Here is a 14,220-nt window from a genome sequence, read left to right on the forward strand (position 1 = left end):
CAGCTCCGGGGGCAGAAGCTTTAGCATCTCTGTCCCGCGGTTGAGGAGACAGGCTGAGGGACCAGGCATCACACCCGACTCGCACTTCTCGGAGATGGTGCGGGTGGGGTCGGCGCCCGGGCAGGCGGGCCCCGAGTCCACCTGTGTCCTGCTGACGTGTCCCGATGTGCGTCACACGGCTTGCAGAAGCTTTGCTGGATTTATTACATTCTCCCAGCAGCTTGGGAAGAGAAGCCACGTCAGTTCCATTTTTCAGAGGACAAAGAGAGACCGAGCTCTTTGCCCAGGCTGGTCCAGCCAGGGGGACGTTCAGGTCCTCCGGGTACCACCTCCTACTCCCTGACCGCATCCTTCAGTCCCGCACCCAGGGCCCCTTTCAGGAGCAGGGGGCCCGTGCGCGGGCCTCCAGCTCCCCGCTCAGCAGGCCTGCACGTCCCGTGACGGTCTGCTGTCTTCGAATCCTTGCTAGGTTTTTGGACCGGGGGCCCTGGACGCGGTGCGGTCCGTCCCCACCCCACCTGGTCGGGAAGGCCGAGGCAGAGCCGAGCCTTCCTCTGCACGCGCCCAGCCCGGGCTCTCGGCCCCTCGGGCAGCCGCGGCCCCGTCTCTCGTCCTGTCTGTGTGAACAGCCTCAGTTCCCGGGTTTCCTGGTTTCTGGCTTTTGACGCCCCTCTGCTCTCAAGGCCTCTGTTCCCCGATTCCCCCGGTTCTCCCCGCCTTGCGTTTCCCTCACCCCTGTTTCTGCACAGATTCCTGCCTGGTGGCCCGACCCCAGGGTCCCTGCTCACCCCTCCCCCGGGTCTCTCGGGGCACGGCCTTGACCCCTCCTGCCCCGTGACAGTCGCCTGCATCTGGGTTTCAGGGCTGGCAAGCTGGCCACAGAGCTGTGTGAGCAAGCTCTGGATGTGTCCCTATTTGGGCGGCTCTGCAAGGGAGGGACCTGAAGTCAGAATCCCAAGAATGCCACGTATCTGAAGATTCTTTGGACGGAGTGTTCCTCCTTAGCCAAGTGTGTCCCTGGGATGCAGGGCAAAGACGTGACTTCATCCCAGGAGGGCCGGGGTTCGCGCATGCCTTCCGAGGTTCAGAAAGTGCTATGTCTTTATCATGAGCTGGCGTTCTTTGAATTGCTTAAACGTGTGTGTGTGTGTGTGTGTGTGTTTTAACAACTGCACTTTAATGTTTCTTATGGCCTTTGGCGAGTTAATAATCACATTGATAATAGGTTTGTAAGGTTTAGGAAATAAAATACAGGATGCCCAGTTAAATGTGAACGTCACATAAGCAGCGCGTAACGTTTGTTGGTGTGACTCTGTCCCCAGGACGGCCTGGGCGTCCTGTGTTTTACGTCGCAGCTGGGCCGGGTGCCGCGTAGGCGGCATCGTCTCAGCTGCAGCGTCGGAACCCCCGTGCGTAGCCAGAGCGCGTCGAGTGCTGCCGTGTGCCTGTCACCTGAGGACTCTGCCACGTAACCCCGCTTTTCTGTCCCCTTTTACAAATGAGAAAACAGAGGCTTTGAGATGCCACAGAACGCCTCCAAAGTTGGGTTTCCGATAAGTGACAGCACCAGACGATTGACCTTTCTGGCCCCAACGTTGATACTCTTTCTTATAATGACCCTCACCCCGTCAACGTCTTTCAGAAAAGTCCAGAACCCTCGCCGCCCCTGCTCGGATACACATGCACTCCAGAAAGCACAGAGATACCCTCTATGTCGAGGAAGCAGATCCCACGGACAGGGGCTTTTAAAGCTAGAAATAAACACTGAAATCCACACGGACAGCCCCGGGCGGAGGCGGGCAGGCTCTTAGACCGCCGGCTCCCCTGCGGTACGATTCGCAGGACGTCGCTGGTATTTTAGGGAATCAGAAAAGCCACACCATCGATGCAGAGCCCTAAAAGAAGAGTAAAGTCAGGAAGGAAATTAAAACTATAAAAACTTTTAAAACGCTGACGATTGAGATTATGGCCCCGGACGTAAACGTATTAGGGCCGAAGTCAGACTGTGCTGGGGACCGGTTTGCAAGGACCGCTCCCGGGGAGCCCAGAGACCGCGGACGGGCTGAGAGTCCGCCTCGTCTGGTCTGTGCTCTGCGTGCAAGGTCTCCGAGGCCAGGGGACCGTGGCCCACAGGACGGCTCGTCCCGGGGCCTGGGCGCCTTGAGGGTGGGTGTCTGTGAGGCTGTCCGCCGGGCGCGGGCCTAGTACAAGTGCTGTCTCGACCACCACTCGTGTTTCCATGCCCAGCTTTACTAGGATATAAAATATGTAGGTTCAGGTGTGCGATGTGTGATTAGATACGTGTAGATGTTGCAGAATTGTTAGCACCAGTAATAACAGAAGTTCACACCTCCATCCCCTGACGCAGTTGCGACTTTGTGGTCATAACGGTCTAGGTCTCCTCTCTGAACAGCTCCTCAGCATGTAATACGGTCACCGTGCCGTGCGTAGATCCCAGATCTTACTCCCCTTCTAGCTGGGGGTGTGTTTTACCATCACTCGTGTTAATTACAGTGTCTCCTGTGTGTGTTTCCTCTTGTGGCGGGGCCCCACCTGGTACTCTTGTTTGATCTTAAACTCAATGGCTGGACGGAGACGTTCCATCCGGCAGTGTACTCAGCGTCAGGGTGAGGCAGGAGTTGGGGAAGGGAGCAGGTCATTTCCTGTTTCTCCAGGATCTCTCTCAGCTTTGCAAAGGGCAGGTCTGGGTTTGAACCCTACCTCAGTCAGTTACCGAGCAGGAGATGTCAGAGCCTCGGTTTCCTTGGCTGAAAATCCAAATAATAAAACCTCCCTCCCTCAAACTCCATTAGGGCTCAGAGAGGTGTAAATCGCTATCTACTATTGCTGGGTGGTGGTGGTTCCACAAAAGTCCAGCTTCCCTTTCGAGCCGAGGACATAAACCAGTGGCTACTATTTTTAATCCACGTCCGTGTGACGCGAACAGAAGAAACCGATTATAGTAGATTTGAGTGCAAATCCACTCTGACCCCGGGGTCCTTTTCTACCTGAAATGTGTGTCTCCTAAAACAGCCCTATGTTAGGGCTATTAGAGAATGAGAACAGGTAATCAGTGTGGTTGCCAAATATTGGGTCATTTGAGGAGTGTTCTCAATTTTTTAAGGGGAAAAATATTCTATCAACCTTAAAATACATCTCCGTTTTTCTCCAAGCACCCTGCAGTCATCATTTGTTTGATATTTAACTAGCATCTACTTAAATATCTGCTTTAATGAGTAGATATTTAATGAGCATCTGCTCTGTACCACACATTATGCTCAGGAAGATAAACATGGTCATCCTGGTCTTCGTGGTGCCTGGTGGGTGGTATGTAGATCAAACACAGCATCACACAAACACATCCCTAACAGTAGTTGTGACGAGTGCTGTGGAGGAGGAAGTTTGGGGGGTGTGGGTCCAAATCAGAGAGGCCTACCTGAGCATTACCTTTCGGAGATGACTCTCCCCACCCCACCCAGAAAAAAAGGATTTCCTGCGAAAGGCAGTTACATAAAAACAATCTCATGATGCAAAATGAAATCCAGCGCGCCTGGGAAACCGCATATGACCTTCCAGACGGGACCGTCCTTCATTCCCGGTCCCCGGGCTCTGGTCCAGTCCTTATTTTGTTAACTGGCTAAGGGAGATCCTGTCCTCCTTGGATTTCTGACTCTATTTCAAGTGCAAATCTGGCTGCAGTCAGCACCATGGGTTTTCGCAGCCAGGAATTGCACGCTCAGCTTGAAATACGAGTCAGCGCCAGGCAGCCCCTGGACACAACCAAACCTAGGAAAACTGACATCAAAATCACCCACCGTGCCCAGCCTCCGAGAGTTGCAGAAAAGTGGTACCAGGGAAGCATGTCAGATGGTAGGAGAGGTTAGGAGCGTCAGATGGTAGGAGGGGTTAGCAGGAGAGTCAGATGGTAGGAGACGTTAGCAGGAGACAGGACTGAATGGTTTCCAGGAGCTTCCAAGAGCCTAAACATGGAGCCCCCCTTGGCGACATCCTTCCTCTGCTGTGACCCGCAGAGTCCAGAGAGAGGACGCGAACTTGCTTCAGTGGCTTCTGAGAGAGGATGGGGCCTGATGTGAGCTCTTCCATGCTACAGCTCAGCTCTGGGACTCAGCTTGCAGTGGGGGCTGGTCTTGGGTCTTTTAATTGTGTGCTTTATTTTTGGCAACGTGGCTCCCCACTCCCCGCCCCGCCGCCAATGTATGGTATGGGTCAGGTTGCTAATTTCTGCATCTTTCTCTCTCATTCCGTTTCAGACATTCTGTAGGGCCTGCGGTGGGTTGGGAGATATTCCAAACTTAGTCTTGCATTCATCGTGGCTTTAGGAGAATAGCATAAAGTCACAAAAGATAAAGCATCCCCTTCCCTCCTCAAACCTCTTAGTTGATCTGATTCTCCAATAGTTGTGTAGAATAGGGTGGAAGGGGTGGTGATGGGGAAATTCTATCTTTTAAGTCAAAAGAGGTGGCACTTTTCTCTTGGGGACGGGTTTTTATTTTTCAAATGGGTATTTGGACTGTGATAAGTTCATGACAACTGTTTAATGGTTTTCGCTTCTTTGTTTTACAGAAACAAACGGTGGTTTCTGTCAGAAAAGAGGTAATTAGTCTCCCAGTTTCAAGGGACGTCTGATTTTTAATCCTCTAACAAATTATATGTACTTTGGCTTCGTGCTCTGCACTCAGTGATGAAATGAAAACCATGTGTAATGTTTAAACGATCGTCTCCAAATTAACGGATGGCACAGAACGCCAAAGCATCTCTTGTAAGATGTGAATGGGGCTGATGCTGAGATTCAGGATGTGAAACACCCTCTGAAGGCACAGACCCACCCTGGTCCCGCTCCTACAGTTATAGGGCCGCTCTGCCTAGTCCAGGGTGACAAGCTACCCGTGTTGGCAAATCTGGTATCCAGGGCGCAAGACAGAGCCCCGGGAAGCCTGGGCCGTGAGATTAGATCTGCTTCTGTGAGTCAGAGGCATCTGGGGGAAAGCTAGGCTTCTGTCTTTATCCCATGTCTCGGTTTAACGCACTTTTAGAACCTTTATTTTTCCTGGTTGGTGCCTTTTCGGAGACAAACACACGATGAGTAAGCAGGCCCCTCGTTTGCAGCTGGGGGCCACCCATCTGCGGCAGCCTGAGCGCTGCTGGCCCTGGGGTGGCCGGCTTGAGTGGAGGGGACGGGTGCTTCGGTGGGGAAATGCCTTCTGGTTTGGAGCCATATGTATGGGTCGGTGTTGGCGACACCCGGGTGGGGCCGTTGGACATCTAACGTCTGTGTCTCTTCCAGATCATGTATTACCGACAGGCCTTAATGAGGTCCACGGTGAAGTCCTCGGTGTCCCTTGGCGGGTATGTCCCTACGTTGTTGGTCCTGCTGAGGTCTGCACGGTAGTTAGGCAGGAGAGGACTTCTGCTTCAAGGCAAACTTGACGCATCGTAGGTTGACTTAAGATCCTGGAGGACTCAGAGGGACGAAAGCAGTCTCCTAGGGGTTAAGTGTGTGTTAACCTCCAGGTCTCGGGTTAGGCAAAATCAGGGGTGGGTGAGGCTCTAGACAAGCCGGTCTGTGTGGATGGGAAACTGGGAAGCGTCGAAAGTTCGCGGGCTGGGGGGTCTGTGGTTCAGTGTACTGATAAACATCGTTGTTAATCTTTAAAATCCAGTTGGGAAAGACTGGAAATTTATGTTTGATTCTTGAACACTCAGGCTATTTTGATCCAGTCCCCCGGAGGGCATTATTTGGAGGACACGGAAAGGGTTAGTGCCCCCCAAATGTAAGCCATTGCCCTTTCGAGATGTGGAATTCCTTGGAGGATCGCCTTGCTAGCTCTGCAATTTTTCTGCACACGTGAAAATGGACTTGGCTTATTTCTGGGGAAACACAACATGACTAATCATTTATTCTGACCACGGAAGACTCTGGGAGTGGTTCTGTTGGAGGTGGGAGATGCTGTGTTTTGTCCAGTGCCTTTCTTCCAATGCGGTTAGGCATGAGGCTCTTGTGAAAATCTTCAAATATCTTTTGACATCTTCTCAAGCCCCTAGTTTGCAAAAATACCACCTGCCCGAGAAAACATGCCTGACCTCACCCACATTTTGCAGTGACTTCTGTCTGCAGCCACTGAATTCAGGAAGGTGCACCCAGGGACTCAGTGGGCGCCCACTTTGGGTTATAATGGTGGTCATTGTTCTGTGATAAAGTCAGAACCATCCACTTGGATGGTTCTTTCCAGAAACCCAGTTTCATGAAACCAAATAGAAAGTCCATTAGAGGAGGCTCAAAGTCTATTGGACACGTCCTAGACCGACTTTCCAGTTTTTAGTTTGTCTCAGAGCCTCATGACCATAATTTTGACATCATTGGTGTTTGGACCTGTGGACGCATTTTCCCCTCCCTTCAGCTGCTCTGCTGTAAAGGTCTGATAAGAGAAAGAAGGTCTTGGGGCAAGTGGAGCCCAGGAGCTTGAGTTCTGCACAGAACTGTAAACCGAGAGCTCTGCTGTCTCCCTCGGGCATGGTCCTGCTCTAGCAAGCTCGCATGGCTGTGGGCAGACTTCGTGGCAGGTGCCTGCATCCTGTGAGTGCAAGTCCCACCTATAGGGTGAAGGCACGGCAGGGTTTTTCAAACTGCCGGACACCAGGACCTGTGTTGATGCAGGAGGAATTAGCTCTTGCCCACCTGTCTCAATGAGACCACAGTTTTGAATAATGGATCTAAGTTCCCAAACTCAGGCGTTATTTGACCAAGGGTGGACCCCAGGGTGGCAACAGAATCTCACCGAGTCCATGACGACCTCGTGCTTCCAAGATGGTGCCAAGACACCTGTTTGAACGCGTGCACACCGAGTCAGCTTTGCATTTTGAAAACTCATGATCAAATGTAAAGAGGCTATATTTTAATGAAATAGGCACAGAGAAGTCACAGAGGAACTGGACTGGGGGACGACGTTTCATTTCACGACTAGAATAGGACAGATCTTGTTTGACACCTGCCAATCCTGAGGGCTGCTAGAGCGTTTTTCTGAGAAGACAGTAATACGTGTGTAACCAAAGGATAAAGCTGAAGGGCAGGCTGGTCAGTGGACCTGCGTGTTGATTTGGTCTCCGGGGTGCGGAACTTCCAGGAAATCGCTCTCCCTTTGCGTTTCAGGATCGTCAGGTACAGTGAGCAGTTTTCGTCCAATGACGCCATCATGTCAGGCTGCCTCCCCAGCAACCCTTGGATAACAGATGACACCCAGTTCTGGGATTTAAATGCCAAACTGTATGTATTCGAGATATCGGTATTTTTTTTTTAAAGCAACTTTCGAGTTGTAATTCGCGCGTCATAGAATTCACTCATTTAAAGTGTACAATTCAATGGTTTTTACTATATTCATAGAACCATGCAGCTGTCACCACAGTCCATTTTAGAGTATTTTCATCATCCAAATAAGAACCCCCCCCAGCCTTTAGCTAGTATCCCCAAGTCCCCCTCCAGCCCTAGGCAACCACTAAACTCTCTGTCTCTACAGGCTTGCCTATTCCGGACATTTATATAAATGGACCCATACAATATGTGGTCTTTTGTGATTAGCTTTTCTTCACTTAGCATGACGCCTTCAGAGTTCATCCACGTTGAAGCAGGTGTCAGTACTCCGTCCCAAGTTATGGATGAAATATATTAATTATGTGGATAAACGCTTTTTGTTTATCACTGCATCCGCTGACGGATGTCTGGGCTGTCTGTATCTCCCCCAGGTATCAGAGGTGGGAGGCACCCGGACCTCCCTGTGCACACACGTGCGCAGAGTTCAGCTCTCCGTGCAGGAGAGGGCAGGGCCACCCGGCCGGGACAGGGGTGGTCCCGAGAGGGTTTGGGAAGGAGACGTGGACGCGGCTGCACGTTACATGACATGGAGAGTAGGGTCTGGGAGCTTGTGGTAGAGATTTGGTGGTGAAAAAAAAAGAGGAAATGTTTACGTAGGGGCCACTGGTCAGAAGGTCCCGGGTGGATGCCAGACAAACGCCCCAGTGAACACGCGAGGCCTTCTCCATGGTTTAGACATCAGAACAGTATTGACATCACTTGGGAAGGTTAGAAAACAAAACAGGGACATCCCTGGTGGCCCAGCGGTTAAGACTCCGCGCTTCCAATGCCGGGGACACGGATTCGAACCTTGGTCTGGGAACTAAGATCCCACGTGCTGCGTGGTGCAACCAAAACAAACAGACAAGAAACAATCTCCAGCCCTTATCCCCAAAGCCGCTTATTAACTGGCCTGGGTACCTCCTGGCCGCGTCTGCCTGGGGATGAGCAGCGCGGGTTCGCGGGCTCAGGGCCTCGGCTCCCGGGTCGGCCCTGGAACAGCAGTGTCCGTGTCTCCAGGGAACTCGTTGGAAACGCAAATTCTTGGGCCCCACCTGAGACCCCCACTGAGTCAGGACCTCGGGGGATGGCGCCCAGCGCTGCGTGTTTTAACACGTCTCCCCGGGGGTCCCGATGTCTGCGGAAGTTTGAATACCTCTGTTTTACTCTGGGCCCTGCTTCTTACTGTGTGGGAGCGGGCAGGGGTTTGCCCTCTCTGAGCCTTGGTTGTCTTGGAAGCAGAGCAGGGACGATGCTATCCAGCTCGCCGTGTTCTCTTAGGGACCCAGAGATGGGCGCCTGTGACGCGTCGCAGTGCGTTCAGATGCTGACTCTGTAAGTGGTAGCGGTTATTCAGGGCTTCTTCCTGTTTCCACGCTGTTGTTACGGAAGTGTGAGCTCGCCTGGCCAACTTGGGATCCCGCAGACGTTGCGTGTACCCAGTCACAGCTTCAGCTGTTCCATCAGCGGGAAACGTGGTGTCCTGGAGTTGGGAACCTCTGTTTGCAAGGGTGTGTTGGGTTACGGAGAATTCCATAAGGAATAGGAGAGAAATCATCTGTTTTCCTGATTTTCTAGGCTGTGAGAGCCATTCTAGCCCAGCTCACATGTCCTTCCTGCGATCAGGGAGCACATTCAGAACAAGTGGGGGTGGATCGGGCTTTGCATCCTAGAGGAGGCTCTGGGCAGGTGGGGGGGGGGGTCTCCCTGGGGGTACGTGGCCTGAAGGCAGGGCAGGAGGGACCACCAGCTGTCCCTGTGGTGAAGGGACAGCTGCACGGTGGGTGACGGGCCTGGAGGGGTGGCCACAGCACCCATGATCGGGGCTGTTCTCGGATTCTCTCCGGGTCCGCTGTGGCAGCCTGGCCCTCTGGTCTCCACAGGCCTGCAGGAGACGTGCGTGTCCCTCTGCCCTGAAGGTTTAGCATGAGGCTGTCCGCTGGGGCTTCTTTCTCCCCGCTGGGGCAGCCAGCTCCTTATACGAGGCCCAGAGGGCTCGTCCGAGGCTGCATGTTCCGAGCAAGGGGTTACTTGGCTCGTTTGTGCAGGGCTGGGGGAGGGGAGGATTGGGTGGCGCCCTGGGCCGGGGTCTTCGGAGGTTATTGGGGGCTGAAGCCCCTCACAGCACCCAGGCCACCGCCTGGCGCAGCCCTGAGTGTCTGGAGCTCTTACAAGCCGTGGTCCTTGCAGGGTGGAAATCCCAACCAGATTGCGGGTGGAGCGGTGGGCCTTCACCTTCAGCGAGCTGATGCGAGACCCCAAGGGCCGGCAGAGCTTCCAGCACTTTCTTAAGAAGGAGTTCAGTGGTGGGTCTTTGATTTTTTTCTTAATACAAGTATTTGATTTTAGAAATATTCCCGAATGTCTAGCCTAGGGCTCCGAGCTGCACGGCAGGTGTTTCCGTAGCTCTGCTTGGGCGACTCTCGTCCTGGCCGGCCTCTGCATCCACTCCCGGGGCCCACAGTCTCGGGGTGGGGACTGCTTTGCTCACAGAAGCCACCTGAGCGTGACTCACGTCCCCGGGCCTCCACCCCCTCTGGCTGCCCCCACTGGCTCACCGGATCCCTGGGTCACCGGATCCCTGGCTCACCGGATCCCTGGCTCGTGGGATCCCTGGGTCACTCGGCCCTGCGTCCCCACGTTCCCTGCTGCCACATGCCCGGGTTTCTTTGGATCAGGGCTCCTCTGCCTTGGCCGCCCATTCAGTTCACCTGGATGCCAGCCCTAGAGGTTCTCTTCTAATTGGTTTGGAGCGGAAGCTCTGAAGCTTTGAAAACTCCCCAGGTGGTTCTGACCCGTGGCCGTGATGGGGAGCCGCTGTCTCAGCTCCCGGCTGCTTCCTTAGAGGATGGGTGGGGCCACATTTTACATCCCAGCTCTGCACGCCTCATCCTGGGAGGCCCCTACTGCACTGGGAGACGCCTTAAAGCAAAGGCCAGAGTAGCACCAACTTCCATGGGCTGCGCACTCCATGGGCTTCACCACCTTCCCTGAAATAGTTACCTTCATGGGCTTCCTTTACTTCTCTCCGACCCCAGCCGTGGGGAGCATCACATTTGAGCCCTGACACAGCCTTGCTCCCCAAGACCCACTGGCCTGTGAGGTTGCAGCTGAACGTATCCCGCGGGACCTGCCGTGAGCCTATTTGACTGCCGGTTGCAGCCCATTACATTCTAAGATGGATTCTTGAAAATCCCTTTTTTTCGGATGAAACCTCATTGCCATGATGTAATAAAAGCGAGAACAGATGGGTGGGAAAGGGCGGTGCGTTTAGACCAGGCCAGAAGCGACCTGCGCGTAAGAGGACCGCGCGCCCTCTCGTGGTCAGAGGACAAACTACACCCTGAGCTTCCCCAACCCACTCGTCACATCCTCAGAGCTAGAGGCCGTCCCTAAGCTTTCCCCGCGTTGTTGAAAGAGCACTGTTGGGGATCTCTGGATACCCGAGGCTCCAGGGATGGACAGAACAGGTACATTATCGGTTCCTTTAAGTACAATTTAAAAAATTGAGATATGCTTCGCCTGCTATAAGTTCACAGACTGTATCAGTCACATGCCCTTTTAAAGTGTACAGTTCACTGGTCTGTAGCGTATTCACAGAGTTACACAGCAGTGGCCACTGTCTAATTCCGGAGCATTTTCACACCTCAAAAAGAACCCCGGACCCGTAGAGGTCACTGCCCTTTCCTCCGTCTCCCTCTGCGCCCTTCTCTACACCCCCGCCCCGCCCCCACCCCCCGCCCTAGGCAACCACTCATTTACTTTCTATTTTCATGGGCTGGCCTGTCCTGGACATTTCCTATGAATGGAATCATACAACATGTGGCTTTCTGGTTCACTGCCGAGAGCACACAGGCACACTCCCTGGTTTGACTGTCCTCTCCCGGACCCCGCACAGAGGACGGGCTCCGTCCCCCCAGGAGCGTGTGGTTCCACCCTCCTGTGCTCACCTCCCTGGGACAGGATGTATCCCAGCTGACCCGGCTCTTTGCTTTCCTCCCTTCCCCTCCCACCTGGCCTCCTGTCCGGCTGTCGGCTGTCGGCGTGGACCCTCGGCCCCGCCTCACAGGGGAGAATCTGGGATTCTGGGAAGCCTGTGAGGATCTGAAGTACGGAGATCAGTCCAAGGTCAAGGAGAAAGCGGAGGAGATTTACAAGTGAGGATGAGCCAGACTGGAGGGGAGGCCTCCCCCGGGTATCCCACCGCCCACCCCCCACTGTGCTTGAGGTCAGAGACTGGACGGAGGCCCCCATACCTCGTGTCCCTGCCAGTCACGGCATCTCGTGCCGTGGACACCTCCTCCCTGCTCTGGAGGCTGGGGGGCCTGGGAGAAGGCGGGGGGGGCGCTCTCTGCCAGAGGTTGGGAATTCCAAAGTTAAACACACATCCACATTCCCCATGCTGGCAGGGCTGTTCTCTTGCTTCTAAGAAACGTTGCCTGACAGCCTGTTCACATGCTTCAGCGTCTCCTAAATAAAGGCGCACTTTCACCCGGGGGACCCGCGTCTCGTCTCTCAGCCCCTCGCTCAGGCGAATGGGCTTCTCACTCACCGACGGGGTTTGGCTACTTTGGCTGAGGTTTCCTCCCCGTCCCAGGCTGTTCCTGGCCCCAGGGGCGAGGCGCTGGATCAACATCGACGGGAAGACCATGGACATCACGGTCAAGGGGCTGAAGCATCCGCACCGCTACGCGCTGGACGCCGCGCAGACCCACATCTACATGCTCATGAAGAAGGTAGGGAGGCCGGGACGCCCTCCCCCCCCAGGTGCCTGTGAGTCTCTGTAGGTGTGGGGACGGGGGGTACCGTGTGCTTGCTGCTTTGCGGTATTGGATGCTGTCAACTGCCTCTTCCACCCGCTGCCGGGCTGGCCCCTCCCTGTGCTCCCAGGGAGGACCGCCTGCAGAGGCTGTGTGCCGTCTTAAGGCTTCTCACTCCGCGGTTGTGGTACAGGCCGTCATGACGTAGGGGCTGCACCAATGTACATTCCCCCCACTGTGTAGGAGGGCTTCTTTTCCTCCACACCCTCTCCAGTATTTATTATTTGCAGACTTTTAAAAATATATATATTTATTTTTTTGGTTGTGCTGGGTCTTAGTTGCGGCAGGCGGGCTCCTTAGTTGTGGCATGCGAACTCTTAGCTGCGGCATGCATGTGGGATCTAGTTCCCTGACCAGGGATGGAACCCGGGCCCCCTGCATTGGGAGCGTGGAGTCTTAACCACTGCACCACCAGGGACGTCCCTACCTGTCGGCTTTTTAAGGACGGCCGTTCTGACTGGTGTGCGGTGGTACCCCCATCGTAGTTCTGGTTTGCCTGTCTCTGAGCATCTCTTCCTGTGCCTGTCGGCCATCTGTCTGTCTTCTTTGTCTTCTGCCCATAGCTCTCATAACTTTGACTGCTACTACTTAGTCTTTCGAATGGTACCATTCCAATAAATTTAAAAACCCTCAACTGGTTGTTGAGAAGTTCTCCGAGGTATTGCTGTGTGCTCTGCTGCGTATTTGTTGTGACTAGAGTTTGCAGTCAACTGCGGGGAGCCAGCATTCAGGAAGCGATTTCCCTGAACCTGCCTGGGGTCGCAGGAGGTAGCCACACAAGAGGAGTTTGAGCCTGGGTCCTTTTCTGTTGTTGTTGTTTGGTTTGGGTTTTATATTCTTTTGCCTTTCTACTCAAATTCAGGGCAGAAGGAGGTGTGAGTGGGCTTTGGAGTGAGGGGTCCTGGGCAGGAGAGGTTGGAGGCTGGGGTCCTCTGTTGCACGTGTACTTTGCTGAAGAACCTCGGGATTTTGTTGGGGGGCGGGGCTGTGGACCAGGTTCTCTAGCGGGAAGCGCAGCATCACCTGGGGGCTGGCTCAGCCTCAGCGTGTCCCACACCCGGGTCTCCGATTCAGCAGGACCGGGGTGGGCCTGAGAATGTGCATTTCTAGCAAGTGCCCAGGTGAAATAATGGATGCTGCTGGCCTGGGGACCGCATCTGAAAACCGTGGCTGCAGACACACATCTGAATGCCTCGCACACAACTCCTCTTAACGTGGCCGTCTCACTGCCCAGGGAAGGCTGGGCAAATGGCGAGCGTATTCGTTTGATGTGACGCTTTCCCTCTCATAATGACTGGTTTTCTCTTGTTCCTGCTAGGACTCTTACGCTCGCTATTTAAAATCCCCCATCTATAAGGAGATGCTGGCCAAAGCGATCGAACCTCAGGAAACCACCAAGAGGAGGCAAGTGGAACGGGCTGTCATCGCTCGGTGCCTGCTGCTCTGTTTACAGGGAAAGGAGGGTCTCTATCAGCCAGGTGGCTATTATCGAGATATTTGCCGGGTGAAAATATTGGGCACCGGGAAGCATTTCTTAGGGTCTGACGGCCTTATTGGCTTCATCAGGCTGGCAAGATGTATGTAGTCATTACTGCCAGTAAGTTTTGTTTCCCTAACACTGGTTTGAAAGAGTTTTGATTTTCAAACGGGATGATGACCTTTATTACACATGGAAGCATCTCATTGGCTTCTTACTGGAGACACTTCTCCACCTCCAGTGCAGGAATTAATGTATCTGCATCCTGGTAACGTCCTCTGTAATGGCCTAAGACCGTGGCAAGAAGAGCAGGTTGCACCCCAAGAGAGATGGTGGACTTTTCGGGGAAAGAGCAGGGGACCTCTACGCATTCTTGCGGACCCCGGGGACTGCCTTTCCTCACAGCCCTGTGCTCCTCTCTGCATTCTCACCTTCCTCGTTGGAGGTGTGAGCATGCCCCCTGGCAGAGTCCTTGGGCAAAGGATGAAATGTTCTAAGGGACAGTTTGAACTCTTTTTTTGGGGAAAAAGAAAACCCTGCAGGGACTGAAGATTCAA

At 53.9% G+C, this 14,220-nt stretch overlaps 1 protein-coding gene across 1 annotated transcript in view; it reads left to right on the forward strand.

Annotated features, from left to right (window-relative positions):
* RGS9 (regulator of G protein signaling 9) overlaps nt 1-14,220 on the forward strand; it is a 56,039-nt gene that overhangs the window by 29,030 nt on the left and 12,789 nt on the right. Inside the window, exons 10-16 of the mRNA XM_057713883.1 lie at nt 4,585-4,614; nt 5,306-5,367; nt 7,169-7,282; nt 9,557-9,672; nt 11,436-11,523; nt 11,964-12,102; nt 13,505-13,590. Coding sequence (XP_057569866.1) covers nt 4,585-4,614; nt 5,306-5,367; nt 7,169-7,282; nt 9,557-9,672; nt 11,436-11,523; nt 11,964-12,102; nt 13,505-13,590 — 635 coding nt within the window. The remainder of the gene's footprint in view (nt 1-4,584; nt 4,615-5,305; nt 5,368-7,168; nt 7,283-9,556; nt 9,673-11,435; nt 11,524-11,963; nt 12,103-13,504; nt 13,591-14,220) is intronic.

This window comes from Hippopotamus amphibius, chromosome 17, assembly GCF_030028045.1.
Source record: "Hippopotamus amphibius kiboko isolate mHipAmp2 chromosome 17, mHipAmp2.hap2, whole genome shotgun sequence".
NCBI classification, from domain to species: domain Eukaryota; kingdom Metazoa; phylum Chordata; class Mammalia; order Artiodactyla; family Hippopotamidae; genus Hippopotamus; species Hippopotamus amphibius.